The 19017-nt window shown below is 42.9% G+C and overlaps 1 protein-coding gene across 3 annotated transcripts in view; it reads right to left on the reverse strand.

Moving 5' to 3' along the window:
* Window positions 1–7292: 7292 nt before the first annotated feature.
* LOC147017557 (ephrin-A2-like) overlaps window positions 7293–19017 on the reverse strand; it is a 114208-nt gene continuing 102483 nt past the window's right edge. For 2 of the 3 annotated variants that reach the window (XM_085847252.1, XM_085847250.1), the window contains exons 2-5: window positions 16412–16731; window positions 14590–14664; window positions 13263–13340; window positions 7293–10578 (exon numbers count right to left, since the gene is read on the reverse strand). In XM_085847252.1, coding sequence (XP_085703378.1) covers window positions 10457–10578; window positions 13263–13340; window positions 14590–14664; window positions 16412–16731 — 595 coding nt within the window. In that variant the 3' untranslated portion in view covers window positions 7293–10456. The remainder of the gene's footprint in view (window positions 10579–13262; window positions 13341–14589; window positions 14665–16411; window positions 16732–19017) is intronic. The other variant, XM_085847251.1, reaches the window with a different exon arrangement.

A 19017-nucleotide genomic window follows, 5' to 3' on the forward strand; every position in this document is an offset into this window, starting at 1 on the left:
TATATATATATATATATTCTGGAAAAAATTGAGACCACTGCAAAATTACCAGTTTTTCTGGTTTTACTATTTATAGGTATGTGTTTGAGTAAAATGAACATTTTTGTTTTATTGTATAAACTACTGACAACATTTCTACCAAATTCCGAATAAAAATATTGTCATTTGGAGCATTTATTTGCCGAAAATGACAACTGGTCAAAATAACAACAAAGATTCAGTGTTTTAAGATCACAAATAATACAAACAAAATCACTTCATATTCATTTTTAAACAACACAACACTAATGTTTTAACTTAGGAAGAGTTCAGAAATCAATATTTTGTGGAATAACCCTGATTTTCAACCACAGCTTTCATGTGTCTTGGCATGCTCTCCACCAGTCTTTGACATTGCTGTTGGGTGACTTTGGTCAAAATACATTGCTGTGGGGTGACCTTGGTTTGACTTTGGTCAAATAAAGTGACTTTGGCCACTCCTGGCGCAAAAAATTCAATCAGCTCGGCTTTGTTTGATGGCTTGTGACCATCCATCTTCCTCTTGATCACATTCCAGAGGTTTTCAATGGGGTTCAGGTCTGGGGATTGGGCTGGCCATGACAGGGTCTTGATCTGATGGTCCTCCATCCACACCTTGATTGACCTGGCTGTGTGGCATGGAGCATTGTCCTGCTGGAAAAACCAATCCTCAGAGTTGGGGAGCATTGTCAAAGCAGAAGGAAGCAAGTGTTCTTCCAGGACAACCTTGTACATGGCTTGATTCACGAGTCCTTCACAAAGACAAATCTGCCCGATTCCAGCCTTGCTGAAGCACCCCCAGATCATCACCGATCCTCCACCAAATTTCACAGTGGGTGCGAGACACTGTGGCTTGTCGGCCTCTCCAGGTCTCCGTCTAACCATTAGACGACCAGGTGTTAGGCAAAGCTGAAAATTTGACTCATCAGAGAAGATGACCTTACTCCAGTCCTCTACGGTCCAATCCTTCTGGTCTTTTGCAAACCTCAGCCTGGGTCTTCTTTGCTTCTCATTGATGAAGGGCTTTTTCTTGCTTTGCACGACTTCAACCCTGCCGCTAGGAGCCTGTTTTGAACCGTCCTCGCCGTGCACTTCACCCGAGCTGCCGTTTGCCATTCTTTTTGTAGGTCACTTGATGTCATCCTACGGTTGTTGAGTGACATTCGAATGAGTTGGCTGTCATCCCACTCAGTGGAAAGTCGTTTTCACCCTCTGCCAGTCTGTAGCTTTGTTGTCCCCAATGTCTGCTGCTTGACCTTGTTCTTATGAACCGCCGTCTTTGAAATTTTAAGGATGGAAGCAACGTGAAGCTCACTGTTTCCCTCTGCCAGTGAAGCCAGAATTGAACCCTTCTTTTCCTCACGCAAAACTTTTCTTTTCAACTCTTTTGGCATGGTCAACAGTTATTTTTTTGATTCCAATTACTTTTGAGGTACTACGAGCACTGTTTTTGCCATCCAGCTGGTCCTATTGCAAGAGGATAGTGACGACCACAGCAGTGGTTTTTATACTTTTCCTCGTTAAATAAGATTCGGTTCAGGTGATCACCTAATCAGTACCTCACTTAGTAGAATGAGGTGTTCCTGTGTTGGAATTCAACAGACACTGGAATGGAATGGCTGCCATACATGTGGAGATGCTGATGAAAATTATTTTTGGAGTGGTGTCTTATTTTTTTCCAGAGCTGTGTGTATATATATATATATATATATATATATATATATATATATATATATATATATATATATATATATATATATATATATATATATATATATATATATATATATACATACATATGTACATGACCTTTCCCAGGTCAGGTTTTTCCATTTCAGTTGGCAATTTTGGTCTGAGAAGGTCCTGCAATGTAGTGAACACATTTTAATCCAGTGTCCTTCATATAATCATGGAGTACAGAAAAAAAACATGGCCGTCCATTCAAATGTGTGGAAGTTAAATATGGCTGTACTTCAGATAATGAATGTACAGGCTCATTTAAGAGACTTACATGAATAAAAGAACACAACAAAACGAAAAAGGGAAACTGAAGTTCCGACACCTGGGACCCTATCCAGATGAGCCTCAAAAGAGCTGCCTGCAGGAATCTCAGTGACAACCAGCCTATAGCTACAGACAGCTGGATGTAGAGCTGTCAGCACTGCCAATGGAGCAGAACAGCAGCCTTGGTAACAAGCCAACATGGAGCAGGAGCTGTCTATTTACCGAGCAAGAAAGCTCTTTGCATATTCAATAGTTAGTATGTTTAGTAGTTTAGAAATGACAGTTGAATCGTGATCGACTGCCAAGCGCTTAGACGTGTTGACATTTATTATTTGAAGTGTGTTGTGGTCTGGTGGATCAGGTTTTGAATTCACTAATTTGTTTTAGTGTTTCCATTTCGAACACAAACCATCATGACCGACTAAGAGTACACTTTATAAAACCGCTAAGGAGAAAATAGCTATGCAATTAAACGTGAGCAAATATCAGGGGACTGAAGCTAACTACACTGCCATGGCCACAATCCAGCAGGTTTGTACACAGCAAGCAGCTGGCTGATGGTTATTTGCATCATTTCTGGGGGCATGGCTGGTGGCACTGATTTAGTGTCCCCTTTAGGTTAAGGCTGGAATTTGGCCAGAATCCTGGCAATTGCCTCCTCTTTGAAAAAACTCCGTGGGATCAAACAATGCTGGCGGGATCAAACCCTGGCTTAACATTCCATCTGAAGGACGACGGCCGCCACACTCATTTGTTGCAACGCCTTTCTGTGAAACACCATGGTTGGAGTTTATAGTGAGGCTAGAAACTGAACCAGGCGATACCTTTGCGCCTTCACGCCAATCTATCTCGCTCTCAATCAGAAGTGTGAAAGCTAACACGACACATCTGTAGTTGTTATCTCAACCTTCAGGGTAACAATAATATAGATTCACATAATAATGCATTTGCCATGCAAGCAGCAATTCTCACACACCTGGTCGCATGCATGCAGTCGAGGTCTCCAGAGTAAAGTCCAACTCGTCAACTCCATGGGTGCTGTGATTCAGGAGGTTTGTTAGAGCTGTATTGCCTCTGGTGCAGCAACTTCAGACCTCAGCTTGTTAACCATGAACTGTCATTTCTGAAAAAAGATCTTTGGGCCTCTGGAAAAATGCAGTGCACGCTTTGTAGGTTGTTTGGTTGGGCATATTCAATTAGTTTACCTTTGGCATCAGCCGTAAAAAAAAAAAAAAATATATATATATATCACATCACCATTGGCAAGTGCTTTTCTGCTTGTCTGCATTTCCAGTCGGCAGATTGTTAACACCAACATAAACAATGAAAAAAAAAAAAGACCAAGTTTCACCCAGAAATTCTTTGGACTTCTCAGATCTGACGTTTAACTCTTAGAAGTCTTATTTTTTCAGCAATTTCAGAGTTGGGTGTAGATTTGACTGCAGGGATTACACAAGTTAATTTTTTTTAAAGAGCTTGGTTGATCCAACCCAGTCTCACAATCATTTGCCCAAGACATTTAGAACTGTAATATTTGCAGTGAAGCATGTCAGATATCTTGATGTTAGTGGATAAAATTCGAAACATTTCACAAATTGCTCTTTATGGACATTTTAATTAGAACTTGGTGCATGCATCATTGCCTGTTCGTCCTTGTCCTGAATACCGTGTCCAGACAGATATAATCTGGGGGTAACTCTGATTTGATCTGATGTACCATACTCTGTTCTGCTGAAGCAGTTTCTTCACCGGGGTCATGATGGGTTGTTTGCCATCCCTCTCCCAGCAGTAGTTAGGGAAGGAATTTGTAATTTGGCCATGGTGACGGTGATAGTTCGCTTACTCTTCACGAATGACACCTTGGGATCTTTAACGTCCACCAACTAATGCTGGCAGATGGGACGACCAGTTTAATGTCCATTTGAGGGACGGCACAAACATCGATTCATCCGCAAAAAATGATGGCTCACGGGTCACATGGCTCAAAAAATGATGGCTCACATGATCCTGTGGAACACCAGGATGACAATTGAGAGCTGGGTCGAGATTCGGAAAGCAGGCTCGACAGCTTAGAGGTGAGTGTGCATATCTCTCGGCCATCCTATCAGCCCGTAATAACGAGTACGTACCAATTCACAAGCATTGTGATTGAGGGGAAAGTTTGAGTGTTCACATGAAATTCTTTAATATGGGTCACATAGCAGAGGAGTGATCTAGTTGGCATCAAAAGAAGGCGTGGTGTTGGATCACGTGAGCCATCACCACATTTCCACGCACGGCACCTCCTGCCGGCGAGTTATGCAAGACCAAATTATTTTACCATGTTCACCCAGACTTACTCCGTACTACTCATCCACTACATGGATGGAATAACTCCTCCGAAGTTAACATACTCAAACCATTCAATGGCATTCACCCAATTTGTACACTACTCCTAGATCGACTAATTCGGATTACTGTGTGTAGGAATTAATAGAGGAAACCACCTACACCTAAACCTGCACACTCAGTGTATGTACACTATTGTTATAAAAATAATCAAAACGGAAAATTCTAGCCCTCTCACCAGAGCAGGACAGGTTGACAACAGCCGGCTCAGCTAAGCTTCCTTTGGCTTGTCGAGGCTTAGGGGATTGAAAAGTTCTGTGGCACGCCTGGAGCAGTTCCATTAAAAGCACTAAGCATAATTTAATGGAAGGCAATTCAGGCACAAGTCACGATGGAGCACAACCTTCAAAGGAGTGGAAAAGGTGAAATATTTAGAATGCAAATAAATAAATTAAATTGGCAGAAACCACAAACGGACTTTTTCAAATGCGGATAATTGGTGCTGTGACTGGGTGACGAAGAAACCGAGTTAAGTGAGTAAATCTTCGCAAAGATGATTTTTTATGAATCATTTCAAAATCTGAGGCAATACGGCTCAGAAAACACAGAAGGCCGTTCTTACGATATGAAAATGAGTAGTGTTGCGGTGCTCAAAACTCAACTCTGGAGATTGCATTTCATTTTGGTGGAATGTATTGGGAAAAGTATGAGAATCGCATAAGGTCACAAAGGAAACAAATATTGGACTCACGAGCAGGAAAAAAATATAAAGTAAGCTCCCAAAATTCATAATGGGACTCCACACTCATTCCTTCCAGCTGGTTCCCTGTTGCCTTTTGCCCGTGGCAACCAATCCATCTGGTGTTGTTGATAACGTCGATGCAATGGCAGGTGGTCACTGGTACATATTGGGTATCCCAACCGTTCCCCCCACTACCCCCAACAACATCGACCATTTCCAATCCCCACCCTCTCTACACCTTTTCCCTCAGACACCACATGGAACTTCTGCTCTGTGTCAAGCCCCCACCAACCACCCCCCCACCCCACCCCAACGGCCACTGCTAATCACCACCGCTCCACCATTAGTGAAGAAGTGCACGTGGAGAAGAGCCTGGAGCCAGTATCCAGCACCATATTGCTTCATCTTTCAATGGCATTTCAGGCTGTTAGGCCATGAATACATACCAGCTGAGATGCTAGAAGTGCATTTTCCAGCACAGTGTGGCCTGGCATGTTAAAGAGCAGGTTGTGGGTCACCAAACATGTTCTGAAAATTTATCAATATGATTTTATGTGCATTAAATAGTTTGATGCAAACTTTTATGGTTGCCTAACTATTGGGGAAATTAATGAAATTTAACTCCGAAGTTGTTATTTCTCGAGGCTGTTGAAAAAAACAAACAGCCGCATGCCATATATGGATGGTGACGTCACATTCTCCAAAACAAAGCAGACGCTCACTCACTCATTGAAGAAGTGTCCAGTTCAGCGGGCCGTTCTTTCGCTTTTTTTGAGCTTGCAACTGTCTATATTATCCTTTTTTTAATTTTGAATTATTGTAGAATAAAGTTATTTGGATATTTGTACATCATGCCTTGTACGTGTGTCATCATGTTTTGCGAAAATGGCTGGAAAATGGGTAATCGCTCCCACCGATTCCCGAAGGAATCAAACATTCGCCGGCAGTGGATAAGATTTGTACAAATAAAACGGACGAATTTTCCCCCAAAGAAAACGGGTAAAGAGGACCCTTTGGATAGACTTGTCATTTGTGGTGGCCATTTCACAGCCGAGGATTACGAAGGCATAAATACATCTGATCACCACTCTGTGAATATGAGTTGTTGGTTGACAAGTTCTCCAGATACTGCTCTGTCACAGAATCAATTGTTGAGTTTAAGTGAGAAAAACCTTGAAATGTATTCTTAAAGAGAGTATGGAAAAACACATAAATAAACTTTCTGAAAAACACAAGCATGAAAAAAATTTCTCAACAAATCAACTTATTGTTGATTAAATTACTTTTTTTAACAGCATCAGCAAATTGGGCTATTTCATTTCAATTGTAAAAAATTGATCAATTTTCCACTTTTTTTTCTAAATTTGGTAGAATATTTCCCAATGAGGCTAAACATGTTTTGGTATTTATATGCCACAACAGTCTCTTGAAAGTTGGGGTTTATTCTAACTGTTCACTTTCGCTGGGGTCAAGCTCAGCTGTCAGAAAGACTTCAACGCCAAGGCAACGGTGTATAATATATTAGGGTCCATTATTGATTCATTCTATTTCTGACTCTTGAGTGACGGAGAGGGTTAAAAATTATTATATCAAGTCACAAACGAATCAAACTTTACATTATTTTTTGCATCGAACAAGAAAATGAAAATCTACAAACCACTCTGTCTCGTGGAGTCTGTCAGTGTGAACTGCCGGGCAGTCAGTCCTGCCACTTGTACACGAAATAGGCCGTTTTCTGGCACTTGCAAGTGGCTCAAATGTATATGGCTCAGGGCCAGAAACTCCATAATATAAATTCCCATCATCCTCCGACTCGTCCTCGGCATTATCGGAATGAAAACACTCAATTTCATCGCCGCTGAAATCACTCTCTGATTCGCATCTCACCATTGTTCACACGCTGTTTCCGAATGTTCACGAAGTTTTTGGAGAACGTGACATCATAGCATCTTCGGTAACTTCCGGACTGTTTTTTGATCACTGACAAAAGTTTAGACTTAAAAGTTAATTTTAGCATATTTTGAGTTTCAAATGTAAGAAAATAATTGCCCAACGATTATAATTAATGTGATTACAACCTTCGAATCATGCGGTCATCAGTGACCCAAAACCTGCTCTTTAAGCATCATCATTAAGGAGAGACATTGACCTTCCCGAAGCATGAATGCAATGCTCGTAGTAAGACTAGACACATTTAGGGCAAGTTTGTCAACAATTTATTAAAATCGTATGCCGAATTTATCTATGTACAAATTCCGCCTCACTGCAAGTCGTAGAAAAACACAAAACTGGTTTATACAACTCTGAGCCCATATTTCCCACTCACGTATGGCAACGAGTGAAGAAATGTATCCGTGCCAAAAACATTTCATTCACAATCCGACTGCCTTTCATCCTCCATAATGCTTATATATTATTCACCAAATTGTTCCCAAGTAGTTCATGTTGCTATATTCCATCGCCACTGCTGGAATATTTCTAGAACCACAAGGGTTTACATGATGTGTATGCAAAAATGCAGCATTCCTTCATACATCCGGAACATTCTTCCCCTTTCTCCATCATCTGGCCATCCTTCCCTTCTGACAGTTCTTCATTTTCTCAACTCCCTCCTCCTTCCACTTTGTATACACAAGATGGACCCTCATGCCATTTCTTGCAAAATAGATATATTTATACGAATCAGATACGATCCACACAAATTTATGCTCATATGATCATTATGCAAGATATTAAAATCAGTTCAAGGCTTTAAGCCAGTCTACACCAGCATCCACATCTGTATTTATAATACTGTGCATTCAGCAATAATTTAGATTCTCAGCTATATCCTTATTACCTTAAAATGTACAACTTCCTGGTCTTGCACAATTATCGGTCCCACGTAAATGTGCGACGATCGCATCGATAGAGATCCTTACTTGGTCTGGAAAATAAAATAAAATAATGAAATAAAAATCGACATCAAGTATTCCATACATCGTAGATCCTTCTTACAGTTGATGGTTGAGTGCTATTGGTTTGAGTTTTCATTCTCAAAGTTTTGGCCCATTCATTCTGCATTAATCCGATACAAACATCACAAACCACTGACAGCTCTGTAGAATGCTACAAGCTGTGTCCTGCTTATCTTATCGGGCACATGTAAACACATGTTAGTAATCACGGTGCTATAAAAAACACGGTTTTGCTCCAAAAATAAAAGATTGGCGGAGGGCAAACATACCGGGAAAGGCTTTGGGAATGCAAGGAATTTCTGGCCAATATCCTTTGTTCCCTGTGCCCCCCGGCAACTGTTCTTTGGACACCACCCTCCTGCGCACTTCTTTAGGACACACCGGGGCCTTTCTCTGAGAAAGTCATAGCCAGCGTACAAAGAGATCATGACCATTTTCCTGTTGAACGTATTGTTAATTTGGAGTTTTCCGAAAAGATTTCCAGCTGCTGTTATCCCAGGTGGCAATTTGTGAATCTGAACATCTATAAACAAGATAATGTTGAAACCCAGTAGGTATGAATACAGAAAATTAGCATTCGAGAAAAATCCAAACTCCCCTCCAAAAATTAGCATTCGAGAAAAATGCAAACTCCCCTCCAGAAAAAAAACGAACATAATCATGACAGTGAAGGCCTCATCATCGTTGGCTTGTCGTATGCATTTGGCATGGATTGCAGACAATGAACACCCCCCCAACCCACAAACAGTAGTCGGACAGATTACAGCCACTCATTGTACTTGGTGCTATGATTGGAATCGAGTCACCAAGAAACAGAATGCCCGTTAACAATGGAGTCTCGACACCGAGGAATTAAAAACAAAACAAACAAAACATGTTTACCATTTCCTGTAGACATAAAGCAACACAGAATTAAAACTGTTGTTGCATGCATGATCCAAAAAGTGACAAAAGATAAAAAAAAAAGTTTTTTCTTTATCATCCTCCAAAACTGCTGTTGTGCACCTGAAAATATATTACGTGTCACCGCATTTATGATAACATAAAAGCAGTGAAGTGGGGTGCTGCTCACTTGTTACGATTATCCATCACCATCTCTACTTCATAGAAAAAGCCTCGCAAAGGGTCCATCATTTCCCTCCACACCCCCCCCCCATCCACCTCCCCCTGATATTTTGCCGTAATCGGAGCTTTGCAGACCACCTTTCATTCTCCACCCCAGCGAGTTTCCAGCAGAGCGTTTCAGTATGGAAAGCAAAACTCACCGGCTCTTCACTGGCATGCACACGCCTAGCTGCAAATGAATTTTTTTTGCACACCTATGTACTTGCAAAGACCTTCGAGCAGCTGAAATTACTCATCTTCATGGGGGGGGGGGGGTCTAAAACACGGCATTAAAACATGATACGGCCAACACCGGGTCTTGGCGTGAGGTTTGTTCTCAGCATTTGAAAGAAAGAAAGAAAAAAAGCTGTTTAAACACCGCATTGTTATACTCGCAACCAATTTCGGCCAATAAGAAGCTCCATCTCTTATGTTGTAGCATAGGCCGGGGGGGTGGGAGGAGGGGTAGCATAGGCTGGGGGGTTGAGGGACGGGTAACATAGGCCAAGGGGTGGGGGAGGGGTAGCATAGGCCAAGGGGTGGGGGTAGCATAGGCTGGGGTGGGGGGCAGCACAAGCTGGGGGAGGTGGGGGGAGGGGTAGCATAGGCTGGGGTGGTGGGGGGTTGCACACGCTAGAGTGGCACATTCTGCTCGAAGATTTCCTGCTTATCAATGAATTCCAGGGAGAAAAGACCAAATGGGCTATTTTTCCACTCATAATTGTGAGCTTTGTGGAGGATTATATTGCGTCCCTAAGGAGGTCTTTGGAGAGGTATTTCAGACCCTATCCTATGGATCACACAATTAGACCAAGGTTGGCCTCTGTGCAAAGAATGTTTTACCTTTAGTGGCATACACCAACTTCCTAAGAAACCAGTAATAATTTGGAGTGTTTAAAGATAGGTCTCCATTAATTCAGTCAATAAAACAAACTGTACATCAAATCTGTGAAGCGTCTATGTAGGTTGGTCCACATTAAACCAACAAGTGAAGATTCATTAAAAGTTCAAAAATATAAAAAAATAAAAGCAACCCTTAAACAAAAACATAATATGAAGTCTTTAACTGCATAATTATGCAGCTGATTCACAGTGTTTTAAACTCTAAAGACTTAAAAAGTATCTCGTCTGTTCTAGACCGTCATAAGTGGATCGAAGCTCTCCACAGAACTACCCATCCATTGAGCAGGATCTCCAAATGATGTGGCAGGAATGAATCCGCCTTCGCACAGGTCCTCTAGTCATGAACTAGTCCGAGAGATGCTGATGTTGACAGAACCGCCGGAATGGTGCCACTCCATAGCTACACGTGCAAGGTCACCGACAATGCAACCAGGAGTACCAGCATCGCAAGTTGTGTCCACTGTGAATGCCTGATTTTGGTAGCGCCGTTTCTCGTGCCGTGTGAAGCCTTCCGCCCCTCAACTGCAATTAAAGCACAGAGTAGAGACAAATTAATGTTGTTTACCACCACAACGGTCCACGAGAAGTAAGAATCCTGGCTTGGATTTATACCCTGATCGAGACAGGTTATTTACGGACGATTGTTACCTTTTAGCCTGAAATTCCATTTTTCGGTTACTTTTATACTCAAATGTAATTTAACCGACCCATTTTAAGGTAAACGGAATCTAACTGACCCTGCCATTGTGAGGCCAAGAATTGACTGTGTGCGAAAAATAAGAAAAGGCTTGGTTTATTGAAGATGAAAAGGGAGACAGACAGAAAGAAGTACACAAGAACAAGAACCCAGAAGGCAAGGGAAGAAGCAATGAGGAAAAAATGGGTTAAGAAACAAAGAAAGAAATGGAGTGAAGCGGAGGGAGAGAGGAAATAAATGGAATAGGGGAAAAAGAAGAAGGGGAAAAAATGAAGGAAGGTATAAGGAAAAACAAAGGCAGGGGAAAACAAGATAGGGGGAAAGCAAAGGGTGGGGGAACAAAAGGTGGAGGGCGCAGGTGGGGAAGGAGGCAAAGGTGACATATACAGAGAGCAGGCAGGGGGGGGGGGGAGAGGAGAAGAAATGGAGAGAACAATGGTGGGAAATAATGGAAAGAGGAGGGAAGCAAAAGGACAAGGGGGGCAGTTAAAGCAATAGAAAGGAAGGGAAAGGCAATGAATGAACGGAGGAAGGAAAAGGCAACGAATTAATGGAGGATGGGAAAGGCAACGAATTAAGGGGGGTAATTCCACGTAATAATGGACATGAAGCATAAAATTTGAAAATGTATTTTTCAAAAGGATTTCTGTTGGACGGTGTTTAGTTAGGTCTGAATTTTCATAATTTATGCGATATTTACTCCTTGGATGATGTCACGTGATTTGGCGGCCATCTTGAAAGAACTGCCTCAACGTCTTCCATCGGTTAGTCATTCTGTCTGTGATCATTTTGTCGAAAATATGGCTATTTGATGAATGTTTTAATCCGAAGTAGTATTCACTGATGAATATTACTGATATAGGATCAGGCTGTAGTATAATATTTGAAACATTTCCACTGTTGTATACCTTTTTTTTGCATTTTATTGTACCAGGTGCACATTGTTACGTCCGTTACATTTTTTAGTGTTATTCACGCCTACAGTCCACGGTCTAATGCCTTTTTGATCAAAATATAATTTTTCTCTTTGCAAACTCATCCATTATTTATAAAATATACGATTTTCCTTGAGGGGTCCACTCATTTTCTGGAAAATTCGCATGGGTTATGTCCGTTACATTGCTGGGTTAACGTCCGTTACAGTGAACTTTTCAAAATATTTTAACAAACAGACAGATCGTATCGTTGGAATATAGAAAGTATGCCACTAATGCTTAGTTTGCTTACCGTGAATGAAAGGTATAATACAAATTCGTTATTTCGCAGGATTTAAGAATTGTGCTATGGCCAGTTTTAGTTGTGTCCATTTTGATGTTACGTCCGTTACACCTCTTAAATGTTGATTTTTGCTTTAGTAGTAGACTACACAGTGGGGTTTGTACCAATATCAGAAAGCCATAGAGACTAATTACGATATGTAATAAAGAAACTCTCTGTAATATGGCCAACCTTTTCAAAATTTCAACATTAGTGATGCAATTTTTGTGTCAATGTTATGTCCGTTATGCTGGAATTACCCAGGGAGGAAGGGAAAGGCAATGAATGAACGGAGGAAGGGAAAGGCAACGAATGAACGGAGGAAGGGAAAGGCAATGAATGAACGGAGGAAGGGAAAGGCAATGAATGAACGGAGGAAGGGAAAGGCAATGAATGAACGGAGGAAGGGAAAGGCAATGAATGAACGGAGGAAGGGAAAGGCAACGAATGAATGGAGGAAGGGAAAGGCAACGAATGAAGGGAGGAAGGGAAAGGCAACGAATGAACAGAGGAAGGGAAAGGCAACGAATGAACAGAGGAAGGGAAAGGAAACGAATGAACGGAGGAAGGGAAAGGCAACGAATGAACAGAGGAAGGGGAAGGCAACGAATGAACGGAGGAAGGGGAAGGCAACGAATGAAGGGAGGAAGGGAAAGGCAACAAATGAATGGAAGAAGGGAAAGGCAACGATTGAACGGAGGAAGGAAAGAGGGATGGAGGGAAAGGCAAAGTTGGAAGGAGGGAAGGAGGGAAAGAGGGAAATGCAAAGAGGGAAGGAGGGAAAGAGGGAAATGCAAAGAGGAAAGGAGGCAAAGAGGGAGGGAGGGAAGGAGGCAAAGAGGGAGGATGGAAGGAGGCAAAGAGGGAGGACGGAAGGAGGCAAAGAGGGAAGGAGGGAAAGGCAAAGAGGGAAGGAGGGAAAGGCAAAGAGGGAAGTTGGAAAAGGCAAAGAGGGAAGGGCAAAGAGGGAAGGAGGGAAAGGCAAAGAGGGAAGGAGGGAAAGGCAAGGTTGGAAGGAAGTTGGAATAGCAAACAAAGGAAAGGGTACCCAAAGGAAGTGGGGGGGGGGGTCGGTGTCGGGGTGGAGGAAACAAAGAAAGAGGGGGTGGGACATGAAGCAAAGAAGAAATGCAAAGGAGGAAAGAAAAGAACCAGTAAATTAAGGAGAAGGAGAAAAGAAAAAGAAAAGGTCATGTGTTTGCCAGAAGTTAGACAGATGTAGAAAGTAAAGGGATTTAGTACTATCACTCACTATGCTCCTTATCCTGCCTTCCTGGACTCGCTTTTCTCCCAGGAGGGTTGGTCGAGTGCGGGGAATCGTTGTGACCCTCTGAGGTTGTGAGAGGGAGGAAAGGGTTGCCAAAACAGGGCCGGTAAAGTACTATACTTGCCCCTGTGGTTTCAATTACATTGGTCTACAATTCACGAGTAACATTCTATATTTGAGCTGAAAAAGTAGTTTTGTGAGCGATTATACAAAAACAAAACAAGGACAACACATTGTACACTAAGTTATCAGTTTGAAAGTAAGCAGAGTGCAAAAAAAAAAAATGAAGCAAATACCAGTATACAACTCCAAAGTTGATAATTGGACATTCTCATGGCATGGATTGCAACAGACTGTCTTGAAGTTGGTCAGTGCAAAAATGAAAATTTTTAAAGCTTGTTCCAAAAAACTCTTAGTTCTCATCTAAGCACAGATTTTGTCATTTTTAAGCTAACACCATTGTCTTATTGAGATATTCCAAGTAATTAAATACGAGTGGAATTTTAGACAATTTTTGGGGAGATGTTAAATTTTAAAATAGCTTTTTATGTGCCTTACATAATTACTGAAGTGCATTCCTGGTGCTGAGCACACCAACACAATCATGACACAGTACCAGCGTGAAGACGTACTCTACACTCGTAACATTTGTGAAGGCAGTGCAGAACAAACACAACTGCAAAACGTTGACAATAAAAGCATCATTTTTAAAACCAAAAAGTAAAAGAGAAATTGACACAAAACCTTCGCCCTCTGATCAATTTGATTATTAGTCCGACATGCACACTCTCAGCCCACATGGAATGAAGAACTAGTCTTGCTGTTGAAAGCTAGTGTCGATCTGCGTCGTAGGACAGGTAGATCAATGGCAATTGACAAGTTTCAGGTGTTAACCATGATTTGCTGCGATGAAGGATTTGCACCCAAAACGACAGCTTCTCCTCATTTCTCATGGCGGTGGTTAACATACCTTCATAAATTGTTTAGACATTCTTAGTTTGACTACCATCTTAATGTGGTCTCTCTTGCTTCGATTTGTTAGTGAGATAAGGCTAAGACCATTGTCTTGTTGAACTATTCTAAATTACTTTAGCTGGTATTTTGGAGCCAATGATATCTTAGCATAGCAGCACATGTCAAAGTTCGTTTTATGGAAATGATACATTCTCTTGATAAATCGGTTGCAGGTGAGTCAGAACCGGCCACTCCCAGACTTCTGGCCTGGATATCCGCCCGTTCCGACGACACTGCAAACCCTGCCAACACTCATAAGAGTTGAGGTACAAAAAGTCATTTTCAAGAGCGAGCTTACTTGTGGGGCAGCAAACAGAGATACGGAGACGAAAGCATCGCTTGCTGCCATCCTCGGCTTGTTCCACCGGAGTCGCTGTGAGAAACAACGTTTTTCATCTGATGTCAGCGAGAAAGCAACTATCTATATAAATCAAGAAAAAAAATACCTTTTTCCAAATTTAAACTGTATATCATACCCTGCAGTGTGTACACCATCTCCTCTATCAATCTATCTCACTTCTGCAGCTGACTGGCAATGCAGTATACTATTTTTTTCTCTCAATACACATGGAGAGGAAGCAATAATCCTGCCTTGGACTTGTACCCTTGATTGTTCTGGCAGGTTACTCTCAATAAAAGAGCTAAATGGCAGAGTCGGAAGGCTATAGCCATTTATTCGGCTTCACAAGACATATATTTACAATTTAGGGACAGACACGGGTTTGGTTTTTTTCGTACAATGAAGTTTTATGATTTTACGATACGAGTTCCTTCATGAGGAACTTCAACCTGACAGCAGTCATTGAGGCTCATCTTGCCTGCACAATGGTTGCCAACCAATGGCTGTTTATCTGTGCCTCAGCTTTTTAAAATTCTGAGCGCCAAGCGATGAAGCAGCACGTACCATTTAAAAATTATTTGGTTACGATTCAAACCTCCTCGGTAGGGATTTTAGGTATCATGCTCGGAGTAATCCAAGAGGGAACAGAGAGACAGAAAGACAGAGAGACACATAGACATAGACACAGAGAGACAGAGAGGGAGGGAGAGAGGGAGAGAGGGAGAGAGGGAGAGAGGGAGAGAGGGAGAGAGACAGAGACAGAGACAGAGAGAGAGAGAGAGAGAGAGAGAGAGAGAGAGAGAGAGAGAGAGAGAGAGAGAGAGAGAGAGAGAGAGAGAGAGAGAGAGAGAGAGAGAGAGAGAGAGAGAGAGAGGGAGAGAGGGAGAGAGGGAGAGAGGGAGAGAGGGAGAGAGGGAGAGAGGGAGAGAGGGAGAGAGGGAGAGAGGGAGAGAGGGAGAGAGGGAGAGAGGGAGAGAGGGAGAGAGGGAGAGAGAGAGAGAGAGAGAGAGAGAGAGAGAGAGAGAGAGAGAGAGAGAGAGAGAGAGAGAGAGAGAGAGAACACTGGTAACACAATGATCAGGACAATGTTACATGGAGGGGGGGGGAACAAAAAACGAATCTAAAGCCAATGTCAAAAAAATATTGGAAGGCAGTTTAAAACAAAATGGAATGCAAGGAGCAAGGTCCACATTCGAGAAAAGACAGGCCACGGTGGTTAACCAGTGCAAGAATGAAGGTGGGTTTAGCTACTGATGGAAAGCAGCTGCCTCTGGTACGAGCTTATCAGAGTGAAGAGAGACCGGCCTTTCGGTTTGATCCTGGGAAGATTTGAAGAAATATCGTCCCTTCAAGAGGAAAGCTCGGGTTGTAATTCCCAAGATTTTGGCTTTGTGCAGAGGATTACACAGAGGAGGTCAGAGCTATGGTGACACAGATTATTCCATTTCAAATTCATCATCGCAGGAATGTACGATGAACATTTGAGGCATCAGGTAGGCATGAAGTACGCGATCGCGGAGTTGGTGAGGCTACATGGTGTTAATTGTAATTGGAATGTGGCTTTAGCTACTGTTCTCACAGCCATGCATACAATTGCTGTATACGGTGCAGTTATTTTTAATCTTCCATGCTCTTGGAAAAAGGAAAAGGAAAAAAAACAAACAAAACTGTGGCGTCCTTACGAGCACATTTGCAAAGCAAAGTAATCGACAACAAATTAGAACGTCCCATTTTTTAAAGCATTGCAAAAAAAACAGGAAACCAATGATGTGCTACTTACACATGTAGTAGTATTCACGGCCAGGTCGAAATTCAAAGCCGGCCGAAAAAGGCGTGACGAAATGAAACTTTTCGGAAAACTTGAGTCCCGATCCGGGCGCACCAGGCCGGTCACAGTTCCAGCGGACGAAGCCCTTGTGAGCATCACAGGCCAAGAATTCTGTATGGTTGACCATATGAAGGACGTATCGCTCTCGATTTGCAAGAGATAAGAAAGAGTCGCCACTATCACTGGAGAAGGCCTCGTTGCTGTAGTAGGGACAGTAGATGTCCAGGTAATCGTTTATGTGCACCGTTAGTGTGTAGTCGCTCCGAAGAAGCCTAGGGATTGGTTTGGGGGGAAAAATTTAAAAGAAAAGGTTACAATGCCGAATGTAACAATAATAAAGTTCAAAAAAAACCCAAAACAATCTACCTGGTGATTGTTATCAAGAAAGTGTTGAAGGACTTTTATGCTATCTTGAAGCCTTGCCATGTGAAATGTATTGTGGGACAAGGCGCCAGGAATGGCAGAGGCACTCTGTTGGCAGTCAGCATAACTGCCTGCATCCTGTATTCCCACATTATCCTGGCCTCACATCACAAGAGTAGAGCCTGTCGTGGTCAAGATATCTGGGAACAGTCGGCATTTAATAAGGATAACTTTCACATTGACCTATCCAAACCAGGTATCATGTACTGCATTATCGAAATTACAACCGCACCAGCTCTTCGTGGATTCATTTGGTCGTGTGTGGCCTTGGACCTGAACACATTAGATGAAACTTAGTGCACCAGCTTTGGTGAAGACTCATTCTGTTTCATAATGGGCAAATCCCGGTGTTAAGGGTATCAACAGGAAGACGTAGGTTAAACAACGGTAGCAGCGATTTATATTTTTTCCCTCTCAGAATCGGATATGACTCATGGAGCTGCAGAATGTACGTTTTTCTGGACGCTTTTGTTCAATATGTCATTGATGGCAAATATGATTCAGATTCTGCAGCATGTGCCAGATCACAAGATCTCTCACATTTTCACAAAACGCAGCATGTCGCTGCGTCCACTTTCCATCGGTACTCCAAGGGTCTCCGTCTGTCCATCCCGCAGGGCAGATGCCCGACTCATCCCCATCTCCTTGAGATGCTGATAACCCTGCTGCAACCACGAGGAATGTGGTCGGCCCATTGGCCTCCTCCACTCACGAGACTCCCTCGCTGAGAGAATCTGGTGAGCAGGATCGGCGTCAGGAAAACGATCCACATGTCCATACAGCCACAGCTGATGCTCACCGACTATGCAGGAAACAAATCTCTCAGCAACCGCTCGTTGGACACAAAGTCCGACCAGTGAAAGCCAAGGATTCACAGAAGAGATCTGGAACCAAAGGAATTAAGTGTCCATCTCAGATCCCTGGAAAGAGTCAAAGTCTCACATCCGAAGAACAAGACTGGAAGCACGAAGGACCCGAAGACTCAGACTTTCGTCCTCCAGCACAGGTACTGACAGAGCTACACCCCATGATCCAGTGAATCCATGACTCCCCAGGCCCGGTTCAGACGTCAACTTGCCCCGTACTGGGTAACTTGCCCCAAAAAGACTTTGAACCCCAAAACACCAATGCCATGACGAATAGTTATGCCCTGGGAATCAAACAAATACATAAGTAAAAAACTAGAAGGGCACTCGGCAGAGCGCATACCTCCGCCATGCAATGCCCTGATTCACGAGAACATATCAGGCCCACTACATTTTTGAAATATTGTGCCACATATCATTTTTGGCCCAATCTCTCAACGGTGAAGAATCACTTTAAAAATTCTAGTAGTCGGATCCGGATCCGGATCTTCACCAAAATCTAATCGGTTGGTCCAAAATCTAATCGGATGCGAGACTTGGACTCTGACCAAGGATCTTTGATGGAGACTTAATTCCTTTGGTACCAGGTCTCTTCGGAGAATCCTTGGCTATCGCTGGTCGGATTTTGTGTCCAACGAGCGGTTGCTGAGAGAGACTCGGATGAGATTTGTTACCTGCATAGTCCGTGAGCGTCAGTTGCGGCTGTATGGACATGTGACTCATTTTCCTGACGCTGATCCTGCTCACCAGATTCTCTCAGCGAGGGAGTCTCATGAGTGGAGGAGGCCAGTGGGCCGACCACGTGCCTCATGGTTGCAGCAGGTTGACCGTCATCTCAAGGAGATGGGGATGGGCCTGGCATCTGCTTGGGGGATAGCCAGACGGAGGCCCCTGGAGTATTGGCGGAAAGTGGACACAGCGACGTGCTGTTCTGGCACATGCTCCCACACCTGACCTGACCTGGTCCTTGTCACACACCCAACCTGTCCACAAATTTCATCCGGATCTGTCCACAACTTTTTGAGATATCCTGCACACAGACAAACAAGCAGACAGAAGGGGTGAAAAACATAACCTCCTTCCACCTTCGGTGGCAAAGGTAATAAATAAACCAAACAAATAAAAGATCTCGTACAACACGCAGCTTGGGCAGCAAAAACACCAAAGTGCCATCGGCGATGAACAGCGGTTCCAGGTAACGTACGAGCAACAAAAGAGGGGGAAATTAATCAGGAGCACTCAGAGCAGGTACACTTCAGGCAGGTCTGA

The sequence above is a fragment of the Eptatretus burgeri genome, chromosome 11 (genome assembly GCF_056783735.1).
Source record: "Eptatretus burgeri isolate ZD-2024b chromosome 11, Ebu_testis_v1, whole genome shotgun sequence".
NCBI classification, from domain to species: domain Eukaryota; kingdom Metazoa; phylum Chordata; class Myxini; order Myxiniformes; family Myxinidae; genus Eptatretus; species Eptatretus burgeri.